Source organism: Oncorhynchus clarkii, chromosome 12 (genome assembly GCF_045791955.1).
Source record: "Oncorhynchus clarkii lewisi isolate Uvic-CL-2024 chromosome 12, UVic_Ocla_1.0, whole genome shotgun sequence".
Classification (NCBI taxonomy): domain Eukaryota; kingdom Metazoa; phylum Chordata; class Actinopteri; order Salmoniformes; family Salmonidae; genus Oncorhynchus; species Oncorhynchus clarkii.
The window spans coordinates 60763811-60790030 of record NC_092158.1 but is presented as its reverse complement, the minus strand read 5'-3'; the positions used below and the strand labels follow the sequence as shown (position 1 = coordinate 60790030).

Here is a 26220-nt window from a genome sequence, read left to right as displayed (position 1 = left end):
TGGCATTCAGGCCAGTGTTCAATCTTGGTTTCATCAGACCAGAGAATCTTGTTTCTCATAGCCTGGAGTCCTTTAGGTGCCTTTTGGCAAACTCCAAGTGGGCTGTCATGTGCCTTTTATTGAGGAGTGGCTTCTTTCTGGCCAGTCTACCATAAAGGCCTGATTGATGGAGAGCTGCAGAGATGGTTGTCCTTCTGGAAGTTTCTCAGATCTCCACAGAGGAACTCTGGAGCTCTGTCAAAGTGACCGTCGGGTTCTTGGGCACCTCCCTGACCAAGACCCTTTTCCCCCGATTGCTCAGTTTGGCCGGGCAGCCAGCTTTAGGAAGAGTTTTGGTGGCTCCAAACTTCTTCCATTTAATAATTTGTTCTTGGGGACCTTGAATGCTGCAGAAATGTTTTGGTACCCTTCCCCAGATCTGTGCCTCGACACAATCCTGTCTCGGAGCTCTAAGGACAATTCCTTCGACCTCATGGCTTGGTTTTTGCTCTGACATTCACTGTCAACAGTGGGACCTTATATAGACAGGTGTGTGCCTTTCCAAATCATGTCCAATCAATGTAATTTACCACAGGTGGAAACATCTCAAGGATTATCAATGGAAATAGGATGTACCTGAGCTCAATTTCGAGTCTCATAGCAAAGGGTCTGAATATTTATGTAAGTAAGGTATTTCTGTTTTTTATTTTTAATACATTTGCTAACCTTTCTAAAAAAAACTGCTTTCGCTTTGTCATTATTGTGTGTAGATTGAGGAATTTTAGAATAAGTCTGTAACGTAACAAACTTTGGAAAAAGTCAAGGGGTCTGAATACTTTCCGAGTGCTGTATTTCCTATCTATTTTATTTTTGATGAAGATTTTTCCATTCTTGATTTGCAATTTCAATTCACTTCCTGAATTAATTATTGGTTGTTTTATCCCACAGAAATTCATAGAGTTTGAGGATGCGTTGGAGGGGGAGAAGAAGGACCTGCAGACTCATGTGGAGAGCCTGGAACTGCAGGGGAAACAGCTGGAGCTCAAGACCAAGAACTATTCTGACCAGAGTGAGTATAAACTACTGTTACTGCTCAGAACTAGAACTACTCTGACCAGAGTGAGCATTAGGATGTTTTCACACTTGGTCCCTTTCTGACCTCAGTGTGGCTCGCTTCATTTTTTGTCCAGTGTGAACACTCAAAAGGAACTCAGAACCCTCAAAAGGGACCCAGAAGGGAACCAAACACTTTTTTAGGGCAATGTACAACACAAAGCTACCCAGTTTCGCTTGTTATTATTCCCGCACCACATTCTAGAGTTCTGCAACACCGTTTCCCCTCCCATAACCCCTCACATTCGTGCCACATTTGTTTGCAATATGTGATCTGTAAAGAGAGATTCTAACCTGTTTATTCACCCGTGGGGTTTGAATAGTGTGAGATGACAACAATATATTTGGTGAGAATCACAACATAAGGTACAAAATCAATTATAGCTCTTAAAGGGGAGTAGACTATATTGGGTGTACAATTTTAAATTACAGCATTATTTAATCTGCAGTTATTCTTCTGCTATTTATTCTGTTACTAATAATATTTGTTCATAGTAATTATAATTATTATGTCTCATCTTTTAACTAAATGGAATCTATTAGCTTCCAAAATATAAGTAGATATAAATATCTGTATGATAACACGTTCTGATGGATTGTCCTGCACTTTGCAAAAACCCAGAGTGCATTCAGTAAATGTTGGATAAAGATCTTGGTTCCTTTCAAAGCGTAGCGATGTGAATGCAAAGAAGACTCGGACCACAAAATTAGGTGAAGTGAACTGGAAGAAAAAAAAAGAGTTGAGTCCTCATTCCAAGTCAAGGGCAGTGTGAATACAAAGAGAACTGAGTTATTTTGCTTTCTTTTACCCCAGAGTTCACTGAGATCGGTTATTTTAAAGAGGACTATTTGTGAATAGACCCTTAGACTTAATAAGTAGGACTACTCTGACTAGAGTGAGTATAAAATTATAATAACCAGAACTACTTCGATCAGAGTGGGTATAGAACTATAATAACTAGAACAACGCTGACCAGAGTGAGTATAGAATTACTACAAATATGAATAGCTAATTATGGAAATTAAGATAAACAGGATTTAAATATATTTTTTTTAATAGCTATATATAATACAAATCGAGGTGAGGGCAATGGAAATGCTTTTGGCGGTTGATCTGCTTCTGTTCTGTGGGTAGCACTGTGTGGTCTTTCGAAGGATGGTCATGGTCTCTCCAGGGCCATGGGATCTGGGGGGTTGAGGGTGGTGTGCCGGTCATTGGGATGACAACCCAACTCGGGATGAGGAGGGGTTTTAGCGGGTGGAATAGTGGGGAACAATTGGTGGTTTACTTAGTAGCAATGCAAATATCATGGTACAGCTATATAGACACTCAATCATCATGTTACTTTTTAATGGTATGTTTACAAACATATATTATGATAAATAGAATTGAAACTTGTCTCATTATTGTAATTGGTGAAGTAAGTATAGCCAGTTATAATTGTAATGGCTTAGCAGATAATAAGAAAAGACGATCAGTATTTACCTGGCTAAAAGAGAAGGAATATAATACACAACGCATCACCGCATCACCGGGGGCAAACTACCTGCCCTCCAGGACACCTACACCACCCGATGTCACAGGAAGGCCATAAAGATCATCAAGGACATCAACCACCCGAGCCACTGCCTGTTCACCCCGCTATCATCCAGAAGGCGAGGTCAGTACAGGTGCATCAAAGCTGGGACCGAGAGACTGAAAAACAGCTTCTATCTCAAGGCCATCAGACTGTTAAACAGCCACCACTAACACTGAGTGGCTGTTGCCAACACACTGACACTGACTCAACTCCAGCCACTTTAATAATGGGAATTGATGGGAAATGATGTAAATATATCACTAGCCACTTTAAACAATGCTACCTTATATAATGTTACTTACCCTACATTATTCATCTCATATGCATACGTATATACTGTACTCTATATCATCGACTGTATCCTTATGTAATACATGTATCACTAGCCACTTTAAACTATGCCACTTTGTTTACATACTCATCTCATTTGTACATACTGTACTCGATACCATCTACTGTATCTTGCCTATGCTGCTCTGTACCATCACTCATTCATATATCCTTATGTACATATTCTTTATCCCCTTACACTGTGTACAAGACAGTAGTTTTGGAATTGTTAGTTAGATTACTTGTTATTACTGCATTGTCGGAACTAGAAGCACAAGCATTTCGCTACACTCGCATTAACATCTGCTAACCATGTGTACGTGACAAATAACATTTGATTTGATTTGATTTAATATCTATTGTTTAAAGGAAACTCATTCCAATTTTAGATGGTTTTATGAAAAAAGGACTGGGGAAGTGAAACATATTTCTCCCATGAGCAAAGAAATTCAAAAGGGGGTGATGATATTAATTAACAGTAATGTTGATCCAAATGTGCAAATTGTCCAAACAGATCCTCAAGGTAGATGGATGATTTCAAATATGTTATTGTGCCATAAACAGATATGACTTATTAACCTATATGGTCCAAATAATGATGATCCAAGCTTCTTAGAAAATATATATAAGAATTTATCAACTCTACAAGCAACACTAGACTCTATTATTATAGTGGGAGATTATAATACTGTTTTAAATACTGATATGTACCTTGTTTTTAACTAGGACAGAATAATTTATAACTGACTTTTTCCGACACAACATAGGTACAGCAGATCTCCTTATTGCCTAAAAGAGTCCATACTAACAAAGGAAATTGAAGGACTAACAGTACAGATATAATTATTATTTTTACTTTTACCCCTTTTTCTCCCCAATTTCATGGTATCCAATTGGTAGTTACAGTCTTGTCTCATCACTGCAACACCTGTATGGACTCGGGAGAGGCGAAGGTCGAGAGCCATGCATCCTCCGAAACACGACCCAACCAAGCAACACTGCTTCTTGACGCAATGCCTGCTTAACCCGGAAGCCAGCCACACCAATGTGTCGGAGGAAACACCATACACCTGGCGACCGTGTACGAAAAAACTTTTGATAAATTACGACTGGGGTTTATATATAAATGCCTGGAATATTTCAATTTGAGAATCTCTTATAAAATTGGTTAAAGTTATGTATAGTAGGTGTAAAATGGTAAATAATGGCTACATCTCAGAAAGTTTTAAACTGTCGAGGAGTAAAACAAGGTTGTCCACTATCGGCATATCTATTTATTATTGCCATCGAAATTTTAGCTGTTAAAATTAGATCCAACAATAATATTAAGGAATTAGAAATCCATGGCTTAAGAACGAAGATGTTATTGTACATTGTACATGTTTTCTTTTAAATCCACAATAAGAATCCCTCCACGGCTACATAGAGGATCTAGATACTTTTTCTAACCTCTCTGGATTAAAACCAAATTATGATACTATATTACATATTGGATCACAAAAAAATTTAACTTTTATATTACCATGTAGTTCACCAAAAAAATATCTGACGGGGATGTGGACATTCTCGGTATACATATCCCGAAAGAAAGAAATCTCACTCCAATACATTTTAATAGAAAGTTAGCAAAAATAGATAAGATCTTGCTACCATGAACAGGAAAATACCGGTCTATTTGTGGAAAAATCATCCTGATTGAACTCTTTAGTCATATCACAGTTTACCTATTTGCTTATGGTTTTGCCTACACCTAGTGACCTGCTTTATAAATTATATGAGCAAAAAATATTGAATTTGATTTGGAATGGCAAGCCAGGCAAAATTAAAAGGGCCTATTGATGATGATATATATGATGAACATGAATTCGGAGGGCAGAAATTAAATATCAAAGCATTAGACCTCTCACTAAAGGCATCAGTCATAAAGTTATACTTAAATCCAAAATTGTTCTCTAGTATATTAGTAAGAATGTCTCACCCCATGTTCCAGAATGGCTTTTTTCCCTTTATTCAGATTACAACCGCTCACTTTTGGTTATTTGAAAACTAAATAATCTCGAAAATGTTCTCTTTTAAACAAGCCATAGAAAGTTGGTTGCAATTTCAATTTAATCCACCTGAAAAGACAGAACAAATAAATTCAAGTATTGTGGTTAAACTAAAATATACAAATTGATAAAAAGGTAAAGGTATAATCTTTGTAAATGATATAAAGACTGGTGGAGTTACAGTGCCTTGCGAAAGTATTCGGCCCCCTTGAACTTTGCGACCTTTTGCCACATTTCAGGCTTCAAACATAAAGATATAAAACTGTATTTTTTTGTGAAGAATCAACAACAAGTGGGACACAATCATGAAGTGGAACGACATTTATTGGATATTTCAAACTTTTTTAACATATCAAAAACTGAAAAATTGGGCGTGCAAAATTATTCAGCCCCCTTAAGTTAATACTTTGTAGCGCCACCTTTTGCTGCGATTACAGCTGTAAGTCGCTTGGGGTATGTCTCGATCAGTTTTGCACATCGAGAGACTGAAATTTTTTCCCATTCCTCCTTGCAAAACAGCTCGAGCTCAGTGAGGTTGGATGGAGAGCATTTGTGAACAGCAGTTTTCAGTTCTTTCCACAGATTCTCGATTGGATTCAGGTCTGGACTTTGACTTGGCCATTCTAACACCTGGATATGTTTATTTTTGAACCATTCCATTGTAGATTTTGCTTTATGTTTTGGATCATTGTCTTGTTGGAAGACAAATCTCTGTCCCAGTCTCAGGTCTTTTGCAGACTCCATCAGGTTTTCTTCCAGAATGGTCCTGTATTTGGCTCCATCCATCTTCCCATCAATTTTAACCTGTTGCGACGACCAAACCCGGATCCGGGATTCTATTTATAGACCTAAGCTCATTACCATAACGCAACGTTAACTATTCATGAAAATCGCAAATGAAATGAAATAAATATGCTCTCTCTCAAGCTTAGCCTTTTGTTAACAACACTGTCATCTCAGATTTTCAAAATATGCTTTTCAACCATAGGAAAACAATCATTTGTGTAACAGTAGCTAGCTAGCGTAGCATTTAGCGTTAGCATTAGCGTTAGCATTTAGCAGGCAACTATCACAAAAACAAGTAAAGCCTTCAAATAAAATAACTTACCTTTGAAGAACTTCTGATGTTTTCAATGAGGATACTCTCAGTTAGATAGCAGATGCTCAGTTTTTCCAAAAAGATTCTTTGTGTATTAGAAATAGCTCCGTTTTGTACATCACATTTGGCTACCAAAAAAAAAAAAAACGAAAATTCAGCCCTCAAAACGTGAACTTTTTTCCAAATTAACTCCATAATATCGACTGAAACATGGCAAACGTGGTTTAGAATCAATCCTTAAGGTGTTTTTCCACATATCTCTTCAATGATATATCCTTCGTGGAAGCCTGGTTTCTCCTTGCTCTCAAATGGAAAAATAATTGCAACTGGCTTTACGCTCCAATTTCGACGCAGGGACACCAGGCGGACACTTGGAAAATGTAGTCTCTTATGGTCAATCTTCCAATGATATGCCTACAAATACGTCACAATGCTGCTAACACCTTGGGGGAACGACAGAAAGTGTAGGCTCATTCCTTGCGCAATCACAGCCATATAAGGAGACAATGGAAAACAGAGCTTCAGAAATTCTGCTCATTTCCTGGTTGACGCATCATCTTGGTTTCGCCTGTAGAATGAGTTCTGGGGCACTTACAGACAATATCTTTGCAGATTCTGAAACTTCAGAGTGTTTTCTTTCAAAAACTGTCAAGTATATGCATAGTCGAGCATCTTTTCGTGACAAAATATCGCGCTTAAAACGGGAACGTTTTTTATCCAAAAATGAAATAGCGCCCCTAGAGATCAAAGAGGTTAACCATCTTCCCTGTCCCTGCTGAAGAAAAGCAGGCCCAAACCATGATGCTGCCACCACCATGTTTGACAGTGGGGATGGTGTGTTCAGCTGTGTTGCTTTTACGCCAAACATAACGTTTTGCATTGTTGCCAAAAAGTTCAATTTTGGTTTCATCTGACCAGAGCACCTTCTTCCACATGTTTGGTGTGTCTCCCAGGTGGCTTGTGGCAAACTTTAAACAACACTTTTTATGGATATCTTTAAGAAATGGCTTTCTTCTTGCCACTCTTCCATAAAGGCCAGATTTGTGCAATATACGACTGATTGTTGTCCTATGGACAGAGTCTCCCACCTCAGCTGTAGATCTCTGCAGTTCATCCAGAGTGATCATGGGCCTCTTGGCTGCATCTCTGATCAGTCTTCTCCTTGTATGAGCTGAAAGTTTAGAGGGACGGCCAGGTCTTGGTAGATTTGCAGTGGTCTGATACTCCTTCCATTTCAATATTATCGCTTGCACAGTGCTCCTTGGGATGTTTAAAGCTTGGGAAATCTTTTTGTATCCAAATCCGGCTTTAAACTTCTTCACAACAGTATCTCGGACCTGCCTGGAGTGTTCCTTGTTCTTCATGATGCTCTCTGCGCTTTTAACGGACCTCTGAGACTATCACAGTGCAGGTGCATTTATACGGAGACTTGATTACACACAGGTGGATTGTATTTATCATCATTAGTCATTTAGGTCAACATTGGATCATTCAGAGATCCTCACTGAACTTCTGGAGAGAGTTTGCTGCACTGAAGGTAAAGGGGCTGAATAATTTTGCACGCCCAATTTTTCAGTTTTTGATTTGTTAAAAAAGTTTGAAATATCCAATAAATGTCGTTCCCTTTCATGATTGTGTCTCACTTGTTGTTGATTCTTAACAAAAAAATACAGTTTTATATCTTTATGTTTGAAGCCTGAAATGTGGCAAAAGGTCGCAAAGTTCAAGGGGGCCGAATACTTTCGCAAGGCACTGTATGTCACACATGCAGCTAACACAGACATACGGAAATGTCTGCTCAACCCAAAAATGGAAGCGGGACAAAGTAAGGAACTTGTCTTTTGGCCCTGCATTAAAGACCAAAATTGGTCAAAGAAAATTGTGATATAAAATATACCACTTTCATTTAAGGACCAAAACAAATGTATAGCTGTGCCAGTGTAACCAATGTAAAATGGCTAGCCAGTTAGCGGTGGTGCGCTCTAATAGCGTTACAATCGGTGACGTCACTCGCTCTGAGACCTTAAAGTAGTCGTTTTCCTTGCTCTGCAAGGGCCGCGGCTTTTGTGGAGCGATGGGTAACGATGCTTCGTGGGTGTCAGTTGTTGATGTGGGCAGAGGGTCCCTGGTTCAAGCCCGGTTAGGGGACGGACTAAAGTTAAACTGTTACACCATATAAATTGCGAAATAGTTGGGAAGGGATTTTGATGTACCGATTCCATGGCACATGGTTTATGAATTGACATTCAAAACTTGCAATCAATATAATGTTATATATGGGGGATACAATCTTCTCAGCTCTGCAGATTTTGCCAGCGAGAAGGCGGAGTCATTTATTTTGGAACTGTCCAGATGTAGCTCGTTTTGTCACAGGTCCAGGGATGGCTGAAGAATTGCAACATTTACCTAGAGCTAACGCTGCAGATAGCAATACAGGGTGATTTGAAAAGTCAGTCAATCGATCAATAATGAGATCAATAATGATTTCAGCAAAAAAAAAAAATTTACAATCTGTAGAAACTATGAGAATAGAAAGGTTCAGTACTTTTGTGAAGCCTCACAGCACAGTTAAAATAATGGCAAGTAGTAATCCGAGATGGGAGGGGTTGAATGGAGTTGAAGGGTGGGACTAATAACAAATGTAAAACATACGGGGTCTGTAAAATGTATATAGGTTCAGAACCTTTGAAATAGCACAGTTACAAATATATGGCAAATAGAACATCAGTAATAGAGGTAGGCCAGGACTAAAAACAAAATAAAATATATCTATTGTAAAATAGATTGTCTGTAAAATGTGCATAGTATGTATAAGCTGGAAGTAGAAGCCTAAGTGTTATTGTTTATTAGTTTACTCCAATTGGGGGAGGGGTGGTAGGGTTTGCAGGGAATAATAAAATAAGGTATTGGTACGTGGAGTGGAACAGGGAAATCCAAGAGCAGACTCAGCCGAGGAAACTGGGATGAAGCAACCAAGGTATTTATTACAACACAGGGGGAGATGGAGTGCAGGCCAGGGGAAGCTCTGGTGGGTTGCAGGAAACCAGGTACGGAGGCTGAGGTGAGAGGGGTTGGGACAGGGTAAGCAGTTCAAGGGGAATCCAAGGAAGTAGTGGATTGTGGAATCCAGGACAGAGTAGCAGGATGACGAGATGTGGGACTGGAGACAGGGACCAGATTCAGAGCGGGCAGAACTGTAGCGGAGAGGAAAACAGCGTCAGGCAAGGAAAACTGGCATAACAGGTCCTGAATAGTAACAAACTGCTAGAACTGTAGACTGACTGAGCAGGGATAACGATCTGGCAGCGTGGAAGTGGCAGTCCTGAGTATTTGTAGAGGTCTTGATTATGAAACAGGTTGCAGCTGGTGGGGATCTGCTCTGACTCTAGCATACCTATCTCCGCCCACACAATCACACACACACAGAGAGAGGGAGAGGGAGAGAGTACTGGGGGAGTGGCGGCAGGTCAAGGAGACACAGGATGAGCAGTAGAGGACGTTGCAGGAGCAGATGTGACAGGTATATTTTTTTTAAAAAGTGTGTGTGTATATATGTGTATATATATATGTATGTATGAATGTTTATACTAATATATATATATATATATATATTACCGTTCAAAAGTTTGGGGTCACTTAGAAATGTCCTTGTTTTCCATGAAAACATACATGAAATTAGTTGCAAAATGAATAGGAAATATAGTGAAGATGTTGACAAGATTATAAATATTTATTTTTTATTGAAATAATAATTGTGTCCTTCAAACTTTGCTTTCGTCAAAGAATCCTCCATTTGCAGCAAATACAGCCTTGCAGACCTTTGGTATTCTAGTTGTCAATTTGTTGAGGTAATCTGAAGATATTTCACCCCATGCTTCCTGAAGCACAAGTTGGATTGGCTTGATGGGCACTTCTTAGGTACCATACGGTCAAGCTGCTCCCACAACAGCTCAAGAGAGTTGAGACCCTGTGACTGTGCTGGCCACTCCATTATAGACAGAATACCAGCTGACTGCTTCTTCCGTAAATAGTTCTTGCTAATTTGGAGCTGTGCTTTAGGTCATTGTCCTGTTGTAGGAGGAAATTGGATCCAATTAACCCGCCGTCCACAGGGCATGGCGTTGCAAAATGGAGTGATAGCCTTCCTTCTTCAAAATCCCTTTTAACCTGTACAAATCTCTCACTTTACCACCACCAACGCACCCCCAGACCATCACATTGCCTCCGCCATGCTTGACAGATGGCGTCAAGCACACCTCCATCATCTTTTCATTTTTTTTTTGCGTCTCACGGATGTTCTCCTTTGTGATCCAAACACCTCAAACTTAGATTTGTCTGTCCATAACACTTTTTTCCAATCTTCCTCTGCCCAGTGTCTGTGTTATTTTGCCCATCTTAATCTTAGCTTTTTATTGGCCAGTCTGAGATATGGCTTTTTCTTTGCAACTCCGCCTAGAATGCCAGCATTCCACTTCACTGTTGACTTTGAGACTGGTGTTTTGCGGGTGCTATTTAATGAAGCTGCCAGTTTTGTGAGGTGTCTGTTCTCAAACTAGACGCTCTAATGTACTTGTCCTCTTGCTCAGTTGTGCACCAGGGCCTCTCACTCCTCTTTCTATTCTGGTTAGAGCCAGTTTGCGCTGCTCTGTGAAGGAAGTACAGTGCCTTGCGAAAGTATTCGGCCCCCTTGAACTTTGCGACCTTTTGCCACATTTCAGGCTTCAAACATAAAGATATACAACTGTATTTTTTTGTGAAGAATCAACAACAAGTGGGACACAATCATGAAGTGGAACGACATTTATTGGATATTTCAAACTTTTTTAACAAACCAAAAACTGAAAAATTGGGCGTGCAAAATTATTCAGCCCCCTTAAGTTAATACTTTGTAGCATCACCTTTTGCTGCGATTACAGCTGTAAGTCGCTTGGGGTATGTCTCTATCAGTTTTGCACATCGAGAGACTGAAATTTTTTCCCATTCCTCCTTGCAAAACAGCTCGAGCTCAGTGAGGTTGGATGGAGAGCATTTGTGAACAGCAGTTTTCAGTTCTTTCCACAGATTCTCGATTGGATTCAGGTCTGGACTTTGACTTGGCCATTCTAACACCTGGATATGTTTATTTTTGAACCATTCCATTGTAGATTTTGCTTTATGTTTTGGATCATTGTCTTGTTGGAAGACAAATCTCCGTCCCAGTCTCAGGTCTTTTGCAGACTCCATCAGGTTTTCTTCCAGAATGGTCCTGTATTTGGCTCCATCCATCTTCCCATCAATTTTAACCATCTTCCCTGTCCCTGCTGAAGAACAGCAGGCCCAAACCATGATGCTGCCACCACCATGTTCGACAGTGGGTATGGCGTGTTCAGGGTGATGAGCTGTGTTGCTTTTACGCCAAACATAACGTTTTGCATTGTTGCCAAAAAGTTCAATTTTGGTTTCATCTGACCAGAGCACCTTCTTCCACATGTTTGGTGTGTCTCCCAGGTGGCTTGTGGCAAACTTTAAACGACACTTTTTATGGATATCTTTAAGAAATGGCTTTCTTCTTGCCACTCTTCCATAAAGGCCAGATTTGTGCAATATACGACTGATTGTTGTCCTATGGACAGAGTCTCCCACCTCAGCTGTAGATCTCTGCAGTTCATCCAGAGTGATCATGGGCCTCTTGGCTGCATCTCTGATCAGTCTTCTCCTTGTATGAGCTGAAAGTTTAGAGGGACGGCCAGGTCTTGGTAGATTTGCAGTGGTCTGATACTCCTTCCATTTCAATATTATCGCTTGCACAGTGCTCCTTGGGATGTTTAAAGCTTGGGAAATCTTTTTGTATCCAAATCCGGCTTTAAACTTCTTCACAACAGTATCTCGGACCTGCCTGGTGTGTTCCTTGTTCTTCATGATGCTCTCTGCGCTTTTGACGGACCTCTGAGACTATCACAGTGCAGGTGCATTTATACGGAGACTTGATTACACACAGGTGGATTGTATTTATCATCATTAGTCATTTAGGTCAACATTGAATCATTCAGAGATCCTCACTGAACTTCTGGAGAGAGTTTGCTGCACTGAAAGTAAAGGGGCTGAATAATTTTGCACGCCCAATTTTTCAGTTTTTGATTTGTTAAAAAAGTTTGAAATACCCAATAAATGTCGTTCCACTTCATGATTGTGTCCCACTTGTAGTTGATTCTTCACAAAAAAATACAGTTTTATATCTTTATGTTTGAAGCCTGAAATGTGGAAAAAGGTCGCAAAGTTCAAGGGGGCCGAATACTTTCGCAAGGCACTGTAGTACACAGCGTTGTACGAGATCTCGCATGGAATAGCCTTCATTTCTCAGAACAAGAATAGACGGACGAGTTTCAGAAGAAGGTTCTTTGTTTCTGGCCATTTTGAGCCTGTAATCGAATCCACAAATGCTGATGCTACAGAAACTCAACTAGTCTAAACAAGGCCAATTGTATTTATTCTTTAGTCAGGACAACAGTTTTCAGCTGTGTTAACATAATTGCGTTAGGGTTTTCTAATGATCAGTTAGCCTTTTAAAATGATAATTCAAGTTTATCTAACACAACGTGCCATTGGAACAGAGGAGTGATGGTTGCTGATAATGGGCCTCTGTACGCCTATGTAGATATTCCATTAAAAAAATCAGCCGTTTCCAGGCCTCCCGGGTGGTGCAGTGGTCTAAGGCACTGCCACCAGAGATTCTGGGTTCGAGCCGGCCGCGACCGGGAGTCTCATGGGGCGGCGCACAATTGTCCCAGCGTTGTCCGGTTTAGGGAGGGTTTGGCCGGCAGGGATATCCTTGTCTCATCGCGCACTAGCGACTCCTGTGGCGGGCCGGGCCCAGTGCACGCTGACCAGGTCGCTAGGTGTACGGTGTTTCCTCCGACACATTGGTGCGGCTGGCTTCCGGGTCGGATGTGCGTTGTGTCAAAAAGCAGTGCGGCTTGGTTGGGTTGTGTTTCGGAGGACGCATGGCTCTCGGCCTTCGCCTCTCCTGTGTCTGTACGGGAGTTGCAGCGATGAGACAAGACAGTAACTACTACTAATTGGATACCATGACATTTTTTTTATTCTGCCGTTTCCAGCTACAATAGTCATTTACAACATTAACAATGTCTACACTGTATTTCTGATCAATTTGATGTTACTTTAATGGACAAAAAAATAGCTTTTCTTTCAAAAACAAGGACATTTGTAAATGACCCCAAACTTTTGAATGGTAATGTATATGTATGTATTTGTGTGTATGTACACCAAGCTCTGTCAGGAGGAATGGGCCAACATTCACCCAACTTATTGTGGGAAGCGTGTGGAAGGCTACCTGAAATGTTTGCCCCAGTTAAACCATTTAAAGGCAATGCTACCAAATACTAATTGAGTGTATATAAACTTCTGACCCACTGGGAATGTCATGAAATTAATAAATGAAATAAATCGTTCTCTCTACTATTATTCTGACATTTCACATTCTTAAAATGAAGTGGTGATCCTAACTGACCTAAGACAGGGAATTTTTACTAGGATTAAATGTCAGGAATTGTGAAAAACTGAGTTTAAATGTATTTGGCTAAGGTGTGTGTAAACTTCTGACTTCAACTGTATATAGTTACCCCAAAAATATACTGGGTATTGTAAATTATGCAGACTATTACATTGATGGAAGCAACAATCTATCCGCAATATTAAAGCTGATCCACCCCCTAATAAAAAATACATTTAAAAAAAACATGACTTCAACAAGTGTTAACTAGACTTATTAACTAGAAGTACTCTGACAATTTGATTTCGACAATGCCATTTGCCCACTACATGGGATAAACAGCTGCAGGTGATTACGCTGTATCTAATGGCATATGCAGCGAGACAGTTATGCCCAGCAGTGCGATGGATCAGACTGTGTTTACATAAGACAACACATCGATTCGGCATGTGTTTTTCCGTTGCTCATCAGTCTTTAATAACTAGAACTATTCTAACCAGAGTGAATAGTACCTCAGTAGTAAAATACTGTGTACTATTACTCAGAGCAAGAACTACTTTGACCAGAGTGAGTGTGTACTTCTCAAAACTAGCATACTGTAAGTGTGCATTAATCAGAACTAGCACAACTCAGAACTAGCACACTGTGAGTCTTCCCTTCTCAGAACTACCACACACACTGTGAGTCTGCATTACTCATAACTAGCACAATGTGACGGTGCACTATTGACAGCCAAGCACAAAGTGCATAGCCCAGCACATAGTGACTGTGCACTATTGTCTACCTACACTGTGGAGGACTACACATAGCATACTAGCACACATTGGTTTTGCACCGTGAAGAGCTTTGCATGTAGTATTCAAGGACACGGTATAGCCTGTTTTACACTTAACCCACCATGAACAGATGAGCCAGTGCATGTTCTGTCTTCTGTGGTCAATATGGCTTAATAGGGTTTTAGTACCTCTGACAGCAAACAGACTCACATATTCAATCAATGAGGAAATAGGCCTGCCACCATTTTGTGTTTCAAAGCAGACCAGCTTTAATTTTTTTTATTTATTTCACCTTTATTTAACCAGGTAGGCTAGTTGAGAACAAGGTCTCATTTACAACTGCGACCTGGCCAAGATAAAGCATAGCAGTGTGAACAGACAACACAGAGTTACACATGGAGTAAACAATTAACAAATGGAGATCACCATCACACTATCCACTGTCCAAAATGGAGCCATGTCCAGCAAGTCCTGGACTAATAGACACTTTCAATGGAGAATCTCATTTGAACAGGTTTTTGTCCAAGATCTGTGTCCAGGAAACCAGCCCAAAGTATATAACCCACAGTGCTGTTGCAATGTGAGGCTGGTTGACTCTGATTCTGTTTTTCTGGGTTTCAGTCACGCGTCTGGAGGAGCGTGAGTCAGACATGAAGAAGGAGTACAACGCTTTGCACCAGCGACACACAGAGGTAGTAACAGCCGTGTGTGTGTGTGTTTGTGCATGGGAGAGTTTAGTATCTGACTCCATACTAGCTGCTAGGTTTGTATCTTGATGTAGTTTGGCTGGTACAATAGAATCAAGTCAATGGTATTACGTACAGCTTCCTCACTCATCCTCTATCTTCCTGTCAGATGATTCAAACATACGTGGAGCATATTGAGAGGTCCAAGATGCAACAGGCAGGGAACAACAGCCAGCCAGAAGGACCAGGCAGTGGACGGACGTGAGTGGCTGACTTAAAAAAACAAACATTTTCATCAGAAAACGTTATTATCCCCCAGTGAGGAATTCCATTGAGCAGCATACAGACAAAACAATACAGTTTGTATAGATATAATATAATTAGTTGTGACCTTTCTGGAAAGTGTGCATGGATGGGTGGGTGTGTTGGTGGGAGTGTGTGTGCAGAGGGAAGAGAATAGAAATTGATCCTGGCATAGCTAGTAGTAACAACTATGCTGAGGTATTGGTTGGTATGTGGTTTGTTGTGCTTGGGTTTAGTGTGCTGTAGTTGTGTTGTGCTGTGTGTGTTAGCCTGTGTTAGCTTGTTTTGTGACCAGTGATGTAGTGGTTTACCAAACAGGTTAGTAAAAGATGATCGCTGTTTGTGGTGAGTAAAATAACACTCCCTATACTTTCAATGCCCTTTTTCTGCAGAAGGTGGGTAAATGCTTGTGCAAAATAAAATATTTCACTAAACAAAATGTATGTGTGTTTACCCCCCACTACACCCCTTGTGACCTGTTTGGCTTCACTCTAATCACCATATGTCTGTCTCGTTGTCTCACTCTGTGCTCGTGCTGCTGTGTTGCACAGTCAACGCCACGTGTGGAGGAAAAGGTAAATCACTACCCCCAAAAACCTCTTTGCCTCTTACCCCCCCCATCCCTGTCCCCTCAATCCCAATCTCATTCAGTGTTTGTCAGTCTTGGTCCTGAGTATAGGACCCAGGTTCAAATACTTGAAAAATAATTTTAAACACTCAGATTTTGTTTGAGTCTCTTTGGAACTTTTCTATTGGTTTATAAAGCCAGGCAAGCTGAACCAGGCTCAGATATTTATTTCAGTAGTGCTGAGCGATTAGTGATTTTTGAAGTCTGTTCGGTTTCAGTTCGGTTATTTATTTTTTACATTAAAATGATTAGAGGTTTTTAATGGAGATGCCAAAAATAGTGAACATTCAAGTGCCAAAACATTGGAAATGTTCCATTGTCTCTGTCAGGTCCACAAATAGAGAATTCTTATTAAATAATTAAATATTTCAGTTGTGTATATTACTTAGTTTTATTTGACGACTTTATAATTTTCATTCCTTAAAGTCAGCATCTCGTCTCAACTGCTCAGGCAGTAGCAGCCAGCAAGACAACCATCTAACGTTATCTCTGTTCTCACCATACTGTGTTGTCTTTAGTCATCCTATTTAGCTAGGCTAGCCTGCCTAAGTATGCTGCAAAACTGTCAGACGAAATCATTTTACTAGTTCTTTAAAGTAGATAAGGCATACTTTCACAAACTTTCTATCCCTCACTCTCGGGTCTGTGTGTATCTAACCTAATGTAGCAGGCGTAAAAATGTATCCGAACCAGAAAAGAACAGGCACAATGGATTATGGCCATTGTAGTTAATTACCACATTTCTGAGCTGAGCTAGGTTGATTATTTGCTTAATGAAAACTACAACTCCCTTCAGCCCAGCATCCCATATAGTTCTGGACTTAATTTATCTGGTCAATGATTTGATTTCTATCTAGAGAAATGGCACTAAGAAAAAAATATATAACTCGATTTCAAGTAATTGAAACGACGGTGGTCAATTAGTTGTTTGTAATAACAACAAAAAAACTAAAATATGGTTAATCGCTCAGCACCTTTTCAGGTATTTAAAAACCCAGCTCTGCTGGGTATACAGGCGTTTGCTCAAGCCCAGCACTAACACACCTGATTCAACTACTAGGGGGCTTGTTGATTAGTTGAATCAGGTCTGCAGACACTGTGGTTCCCAGGACTAGGACTTGATGATCACTGCCCTGGCTCCATTGACCAACCAGCCTCTCCTTCTTGGACTAGAAGTTCCCCTGCCCCCACTATGTCCCAATATGGAATGACCCAGAGTTCGTGCCTTTGTCCTTTACCTTCTCCTCTATCACCAACTGTTTATGGTCTGTCTGTCTGTCTGTCTGTCTGTCTGTCTGTCGCGTAGCTGAATCGAGTGGAGACGAATGGATTCGGTTCAGTTAGTTCATGCAATCGTCCTGATGAGCCCTTCCCAGCTCGCTAGTTTATGCTTGTGGCTAGAAACTTCAGCGAGAATTTGAAACTTGTCTGCCGAAGTCGGGACTTGGAATGTATTCAGAATCATTATGTTTTTATCGGAGTAATATATATTTTTTAAGTAGACGTTAATAGCTTAGTTGTACTTATGTATTGCATATTGTTTTTTTGTGGTGTGGTTTTCATATAAGCCCTTGGGCTTCCAACCACACCTGCGCACTGTTTTTTTTGTTTTAATTTGTTTTTATCTGTATTGTTGTTTTCACTTGTTTGCTTTGGTGGAAAAAAGAAGAAAAAAATGTTGTTGCCGACAAACTCTCCCCATTGAGTAGTAGACTGTATCACGGTGACATCCATATGGTTACTACCAATTTTACACATTCTTTTTCATGTAGGCTGTTATCCTACTCAAGATAAAATCAATTGGGATGGAACAAATTGGCCATGTGATACAGCTACCCTGTGGTAAGCAACTCACGTCGGCAAGCCTTGATACCACATCGTTGCACTGGTCATTCGCACCGGCTTGACTGAACCCAATCCACTCGTCTCCACTTTACTCTCAGTTGCGCAACATACAGTATCGTCATCAATTTGGGCAACAGGCGAGTCCATATAGTCTCTCCCGTTTCTCCATAATATGGATATATTGTGTCATATTATGTTAGTCTGGTTTAGTGTCAGTCTGTCCAGTAGCTGGCTTTGTGTGTTGTGCTTAATTCAGGGGATTTTCAGTTTTATGTTATGCAACCCCAAAGTTAGCTTTCACGTCTCTCCAGATACCTAATGTACAGTATATTATCTCCCACCCTCCCTCTCTATCTCCCCCTCTCTCTGCCCCTCCCTCTCTCTATCTCCTGCTCTTTCTGCCCCTCTCCTCTCTCTTCCCCCTCACACCTCTCTCTCTGCCCCTCCCTCTCTATCTCATCCTCTCTGCCCCTCTCCTCTCTTTCCCCTCACCTCTCTCTCTGTCTTTCATTCTCATTATCTTTTTCTTCTCTCCCTCAAACCTTTACCCTTCCCCTCACCTCCTCTCCTCCCACCCCTCCCTCTGTCTTTTCCCCCAGCAGCAAGGTGGAGCGTCCCCCGTCATTGAGCTTGTACCCCAGTGGAGAGGGCATGGGAATGGTACGTGGGGGTCTCGGGGGGGGTGGGGGGGTGGGGGGGGGGGGGGTCGGGGACCAACGTCTGACAGGTCAGCGAGCTCAGCCAATCCCACCACACCTCTGGCTACCAGGTGTGATAGATGCTCTGTCCCAAATGGCACCCTATTCCCTTTATAGTGCACTACTTTTGACCAGAGCACTATGGGCCCTGGTTAAAAGTAGTACACTATAAAGGGGAATAGGATGCCATTTGGGACGCACTTGGACACTCCCCCTGGACCTCACATCTGCAGAACACGTCATGCCTCACGTCATGCCACACCCACCTTCATTCAGAATCATCCAGACACATCCCTCACGCCTGCTTGTGTCCCTTGTCTTCCAAGGGCCTTTCTTTGTGGTGTTTGTCGATTGTTTTTTTATGGCAGTGAGTGTAATGAAGACATGACATTGTATAAACAGATATGAGGAATACATTAATATTAGGACAAATATTACCATCAATTTGTGTTATTTCTTTTCACTTAAGTGCTTTTTTCTGCAATAATAGAACATAACTTAGCTTCTATTGTCCCATTTGCACCTGTCTTTACATCCCGTTTCACGTGTAAGGCTAAGTGTGATGCTTTGTTACTAAGTCTATGTGCAAGATTGTAAGTATATGCAAGATCGTGAACGATCCTTGCAAGAGAAGATCCCTGGCTTCTCTATTCTCCACCCTTCAGCCTAAATGTGCACTTGCATACTCTCCGTCATTGATTTTAAAGCATTGGCTTGCTGCAAACATTTCCACCATTGTTAAATCCATGAAGGGAAGTGTACACTTTGGGAGAAGGGGGAAGAATCGGGATGCAGCCCCTCTTTTACAATATAACCCCTTGACCTCTTTAACCCCTGACCTCTGATGCCCCAGGAGGATGGTTCCGAGTCGGACTCGGTGGCAGCCACGCCCAGTAGCACAGGAAGTAAGTCCAACACGCCCACGTCCTCCGTCCCTTCCGCCACCGTCACGCCCCTCAACGAGGGCTTCCTCCCGCCCGGCGAGTTCGACCCAATGCATGCTGTAAGCCGCGGCAGGAAGAGTGCTAAACGCCTCAGCAGAAACATGGAGGTGCAGGTCTCCCAGGAAACCAGGAACGTCAGCATTGGTGAGTGTAAAGTATAGTTACACACACGCACCCACGCACACACACGTTAGCATGAGTGGTTCATTGTGTGATCAGGGCCTGTATCATAAAGTCACTCAGAGAAGGAGTGCTGATCTAGGATCAGGTCCCCCCCTGTCCATGTAATCTTATTCATTATGATCTAAAAGGCAGAACTGATCCTAGATCACTCCTATTCTGAGATACTTTGTGAATACGGTATTGAGTGTGTATGATATTCTATCTGTACTCAGGTATGGGTAGCAGTGATGAGTGGTCAGAATTCCAAGAGATCATCGATTCCACCCCAGAGCTGGATATGTGTGTGGACCCCCGTCTTTATGGTGGAGGAAACAGGTAACACACACACACACACACACACACACACACACACACACACACACACACACACACACACACACAGCAATGATTAAATATCAGTGCGTGTGTCAGTCCTTCCCAGGGCATCGTGAACGAGGCATTCGGTATCAACACAGACTCCCTCTACCATGAGATCAAGGATGCCAAGTCTGACATCATCGGGGATGTTGACGCTGGGGCGGAGCTACTAGGTAAGCCAATCAGAGGAGTGTGGTATATGCAAATGAGCTATTGGAAGACAGCGTAGGCCAGTCTCTGGTGATGTTCCAGGCTGTCTACATTGTAAACATTAACCAATGGTTGCATTAACCAATGGTTGTGTGCCATGTCATCGACTGCACAGTCGTGTGTCAGATTGCTATTTCAAATTATGTGGTGAGCTGATATGTTAAACACCTATCCAGCATTGTGAGTTCTGGCATGCGTCTGGAACCCGACCTCTGTCTGCACTAAGTAAAGAGTCATTGGGAATGGAAGCTGCGGTGCTTAGTGCTAAGCTGGTGGGTGCCCCAAACGCCTCAAAAAGAGGAAAGGGTTATTCCTGTGAAATATGTTTAGCTTATTTTTTTTGTATAAATGTCACAATTAAGCACTATGTTTTGAGGCTGTGTCACCAGCTGTGTCACCGTTGCCATAGCACTGGCTGGCTCTGAACTTTAACCCTACACACGGCGGAATGTTCACCACCACCCCACATTCCCGGCAGCTCCCCCATCCTCCACTGCACTGCAAAGCACTCTAGGATATCACTTGCACCATGGCTGCAGTCCCCATTGATTTGATATATTTGAATGGTTGATTTTACAGGGCAAGCTAAATTATTCTTGATTTAGTCTTGGTTTACTTTCTGTTACTGGGTTTAGTTGACATAGCTTTATGATTGGTTTATTTCATTGCGATCATATTAGTTTATTGACCCGTGACCCTTCTCTATGCTTCCTCTCTCCCTTCCTGTGTATGCTGGACACGCCCCTAGGGGAGTTCTCAGGTGTGTATCTGAACCCTCTCTTTCTCAGACACACACATACACACACACCCCTGCCTCCCATCTTCCAATACATGAAGTTCCACGGTGTGCCTGTAGGCTTTACCCAATAACACAGTGCTGGCATTCCAGGCCACACCAGTTGTTTTAAATGTTGATCTAGTCCAGAGAATGCTCTTTTTGATTGGTTGGTCGTAATGTTACTAAGCTCAACTGAACCCTGTGGTCAATAAAGGTAAATCTCTCTGAGTTTAAACTGACTTCTAGTGTTCTCTGGTCTTGGACAGGTCCAAGCTCTCTTTTTACTCTCTGAAGCTTTAGTATATAACAAGTGCTTATCAGCATTCTCTCTTCTCTCTCTCTTTTATCTCACCCCATCTCTCTCTCTCTTTCTTTCTTTCTCCTCTCTCTCCCTGTTTCTCTTCCTCTCTCCCAGTCCGTGATGATTTTTTCGGTAAGGCTCCCTCTAGCCTTATTCAGCATCTCTAGAAGGTTGCTCATCTTCCCATGTTGTTGTGTCTGTCTGCGATGTCTCGTCTTTGCTGTGTTCCATGTTGTGATGCAATTTCCTATCTGTTCCTCTGCTGTGATGTCACTTCCTCCCATTTCCTGTTGGCTGTTATTTGAGTCTGGAAAGCTTTTTTTTTCTTCTTTTGTATTTGTTTTTCATCTTTGACTTAATTTCAGAGATCTATTCTCCTTTCATTTTAGCATGTTACAGCAAACACACTATCATATCTGTATTTATTTTGGGCTTTTCTTGGTTTCATTTCAGCTTGCGGAAGTTGGCTTAAACACGATGATGCTCCCCAAAACCTCCAAATGTTCATACATTACTGAAGTAGAATTAATCCATAAAAAGCCCCAGAATTCATATTCAAAGACGATTCATGTGTTCATGAAAAAAAGTTAGCTAAGTTTATAGTTAATGAACACTTGGAAAGTTCGTGAAGTGTTTATAGAGCTATAGAAGAATTCTGCTTGTGTTCTCTCCAGCTGTTTGGCAAGACAGACAGCACAAACAGATCTGGGACCAGGCTAGAAAGAGTGTTGTTAGTGCTAATCAATGCTAACACTAACGCTAGCTGATACGTCACAGGGATGGGCAAGGAGGTGGAGAATCTGCTGACGGAGAACAAACATCTTCTGGAGACCAAGTAAGTGTGTGTGTTTTAAACTTACTCTTGTTTGTTGTGCTGCTGCATATTAAAGATGGTTTGGTGCAAGATAGATTTACTAGGGGGGCTGTTCTTTTGCAAGGGTTGAGTAAAAATAAAAATATTTTGATGAATAGAGAGAGCACACACAGACATGCAAGGGTGTGTGTGTGTGTGTGTGTGTGTGTGTGTGTGTGTGTGTGTGTGTGTGTGTGTGTGTGTGTGTGTGTGTGTGTGTGTGTGTGTGTGTGTGTGTGTGTGTGTTTGAGAGTGATAGTAAGACACGTAGAGGAAGTTTTTTTTTTTTAATGTTTTTATTTAGTTTTGTCCATTTTTTTTGAGGTGGGGTTACAGGTACAAAAAAAACCAATCAAATAAATGAATGCAAGATGTCCCCATCCATCTGCCCGTCCTCCCTCCCCACCTGGAAACCATTATTGAGTTAAGCAGTATTGATTCCCATTTCGCCCCATTCAGAAATGCTCTGAACATCGTGAAGAACGACCTAATAGCCAAAGTGGATGAGCTCTCTGGGGAGCATGAGGTGCTGAGAGAGGAACTGGAGGCTCTTAGGACCGCCAAGAACAAAGTAGACACAAAGGTTAAAGAACTGGAAGAAGAGCTGAAGAGGTGAGGGGTGTTGGGAGTGTGTGCATGCGGGCATAGTGTGTGTGACTTTTGACTCTTATGACTCTTTGCCTCTTCAGGTTGAGAGCAGAGGCTCTGACTCTGGGAGCATCTCAGGACTCCAAGGATGAAGGAGGAGAAGATGTGAGTAAAACAAACAAACAAATAAACAAATTTACATTTAGTCATATAGAAGACATTCTTATCCAGAGCCACATATCACGGTTATAGAGTCATAAGATAGGTTTCCATCCAATTGGCAACAGATTTTCATGCGAATATTCTAAAATATGCTTCCATCGGAGATGTGTTTCCATCAAATTGACTTGTTGCGGATTAAAGGCTATGCGTGGTGACTTAGTGCACATAAAACACACTTTTGCAGTTAAACTCCCATGAACCAAATAAAAATACAATTTAAATGGGTTTCCATCAAATTTTCAATTCTACTGATGGTTTTGTGACAAATTATTTTTGTTATATTGCAAATGTGCCCAATCTGGTCTTGGCACATGCGCTCTAGCCAATACCTCACAGACACAGTCTGGTCTTGGCACATGCGCTCTAGCCACTACCTCACAGACACAGTCTGGTCTTGGCACATGCGCTCTAGCCACTACCTCACAGACACAGTCTGGTCTTGGCACATGCGCTCTAGCCAATACCTCACAGACACAGTCTGGTCTTGGCACATGCGCTCTAGCCACTACCTCACAGACACAGTCTGGTCTTGGCACATGCGCTCTAGCCACTACCTCACAGACACAGTCTGGTCTTGGCACATGCGCTCTAGCCAATACCTCACAGACACAGTCTGGTCTTGGCACATGCGCTCTAGCCAATACCTCACAGACACAGTCTGGTCTTGGCACATGCGCTCTAGCCAATACCTCACAGACACAGTCTGGTCTTGGCACATGCGCTCTAGCCAATACCTCACAGACACAGTCTGGTCTTGGCACATGCGCTCTAGCCACTACCTCACAGACACAGTCTGGTCTTGGCACATGCGCTCTAGCCACTACCTCACAGACACAGTCTGGTCTTGGCACATGCGCTCTAGCCAATACCTCACAGACACAGTCTGGTCTTGGCACATGCGCTCTAGCCAATACCTCACAGACACAGTCTGGTCTTGGCACATGCGCTCTAGCCAATACCTCACAGACACAGTCTGGGAATAGCCTACAACATGATGAGATTATTATGGACAAAATAGTGAGATCGATCATCACGTTACCAGAATAAGACCCTAGATATTTATTGGAGAGGATCATTAAGCTCATCAATGTGGACTTTCACCACTCTGTGAAGTTCATAACTTATTTCATTTGTATCCTAATAAACTGCATGCTTTCCCGAGTCGTAGTGGGAGGACCACACAACACATCATCGCGTGACTCCATTGTTTACTTCGATATGAAGCAACAATTTCATAGATTTTACTGAGTTACAGTTAATTTAAGGAAATCAGTCAATTGAAATAAATTCATTAGGCCTGAATCTATGCATTTCACAATACTGGGAATACAGATACTGTATGCATCTGTTGGTCACAGATACCCTTAAAAAAGTTTATGATAGAGAAATTAACATTCAGTTCTCTGGCAACAGTTCTGGTGGACATTCCTGCAGTCAGCATGCCAATTGCTCACTCCCTCAAAATTTGAGACATCTGTGGGATTGTGTTGTGTGTAACCACATTGTTGCACAAAACTTGAGAGAAATTAGCTTTTTGTGCATATGGAACATTTCTGTGATCTTTTATTTCAACTCATAAAACGTGGGACCAATACTTTACATTTTGCGTTTATATTTCTGTTCAGTGTATATCATTATTTACTCATAAAGGCGTTTCCACCGCCTTTTCTTGCATAATTAATTTTACAGACAGAAAAATATCTCACTTTGTCTAGCGTATTTTGTTTTGTCTACATTTATCTACATTTGCTATTTCCATCAGGCCTGTGGTGCAATTGTTTTATCCGACATGTACTTTACGCGCATTAAAAGGTTGGATGGAAACCTGGTTTCTGTAGGTAACATTTTCTTTAATAAAGCAGAAAAATCTAGTAAGAAAAGACTAGTGTGGTGGAATTATTGTAATAAAAAATGAGAGACTTTTAGATTTCTTCAAAACAATCAAACTTTATTATTTAATTACTGCAGTAATGGAGCTGGTTGGTAATCACCCCTGGAGGTGATCACTGAGAACTCAACGAGCTGGTTTGAGCCACAGCGTTTTATAGCAAAGTCCTTCCTCCTTCAGTTTACATGACAAACAACATATGTATGGAATGGGTCACGAGGTTAAGATTTATATGAAAGATACTTATAATTCACAGCAGACAGTATCTTCTGTAAAAACTGTCCGCATTGTGTGGAAACGAGGGTCTGGCCCCCCAACTCCACACTGAAGCCATCTCCCCCTGGTACCCCAGTACAGAAACATTAACTCATGTCAGTGTTAAATCCCCCAGAGGCCCACTTTCAGGTCACACAGACACAATAGAGTTATAAGAACTCTCTATTCTGTTGCATAAAACAACCATTTGATGCAATTACAGTTTTATAACATGGTCTGCACTTTTGCTTTCACACTAATGCAGCTGGTAGTGCAAGAAAGGCAAGTACAACAGTTATTTTTTGTTTTTTTTCAAATGTAGAATTACTGTAGTTGGTGGTAGATTTGTTGTATATGGGTTAATCCTGGGAGAATGCCACCTGCCAAATTACTATTGAGATTCTTGTGCCAGTTTTCTCTGTAGAACTGACCTTGGTAGTTTGACAGAAATGCCTTTGCAGGAGCCCTCAATCCTAATTGAGCTCATGTGAAATTCACAACCGCATTTCACATACCTACCTGTTCAACTAAGATTAGCTAGGGCAGGGGTTCCCAATTTGTTTTAGCCCACGACCCCATTTTTATATAAAAAAAAATTTGCGACCCCACCATGTAACAAAGTGATGTAATCAACAGTCAATGTTTTTACTTCTACTTTTGACAGTATTTCAATCTACAGGAAGTATGGTTTGAAGTGACTGAAATGCATCAGAAAGGTATTGGGAAGTTCAGAAGGTCACCAGGCAATAATTTTGTATGATCTTGTTTATATATTTTATCCCAGTCTGATTTAGTACCTGGTCTCGTCCACTGTTCTGATGAGTCCTGTGTGGCTTGTTGGCATTGTAGAGTGGCACACATATAATGCATTCGGAAAGTATTCAGACCCCTTCACTTTTTCCACATTTTGTTACGTTTAGGGCTATGGCGGTCATGAAACTTTGTCAAATGGTGATTGTCAGGCAAATAACTGCCAGTCTGACGGTAATTGACTGTTAATTATCATGAACACATTTAGCATCTCCTTCCTTCCACGCATAGCCTACATTTTAAAAAGTCTAATATAT

At 41.4% G+C, this 26220-nt stretch overlaps 1 protein-coding gene across 3 annotated transcripts in view; it reads left to right on the top strand.

Moving 5' to 3' along the window:
* Positions 1 to 26220, top strand: part of LOC139420892 (mitogen-activated protein kinase 8 interacting protein 3) — a 72704-nt gene that overhangs the window by 17781 nt on the left and 28703 nt on the right. For all 3 annotated transcript variants that reach the window (XM_071171291.1, XM_071171293.1, XM_071171292.1), the window contains exons 2-14: positions 928 to 1048; positions 15036 to 15106; positions 15270 to 15361; positions 15955 to 15978; positions 18479 to 18536; positions 19428 to 19662; positions 19914 to 20016; positions 20113 to 20231; positions 21017 to 21028; positions 21462 to 21479; positions 22125 to 22182; positions 22660 to 22812; positions 22890 to 22953. In XM_071171291.1, the coding sequence (XP_071027392.1) occupies positions 928 to 1048; positions 15036 to 15106; positions 15270 to 15361; positions 15955 to 15978; positions 18479 to 18536; positions 19428 to 19662; positions 19914 to 20016; positions 20113 to 20231; positions 21017 to 21028; positions 21462 to 21479; positions 22125 to 22182; positions 22660 to 22812; positions 22890 to 22953 (1128 nt within the window). The remainder of the gene's footprint in view (positions 1 to 927; positions 1049 to 15035; positions 15107 to 15269; positions 15362 to 15954; positions 15979 to 18478; positions 18537 to 19427; positions 19663 to 19913; positions 20017 to 20112; positions 20232 to 21016; positions 21029 to 21461; positions 21480 to 22124; positions 22183 to 22659; positions 22813 to 22889; positions 22954 to 26220) is intronic.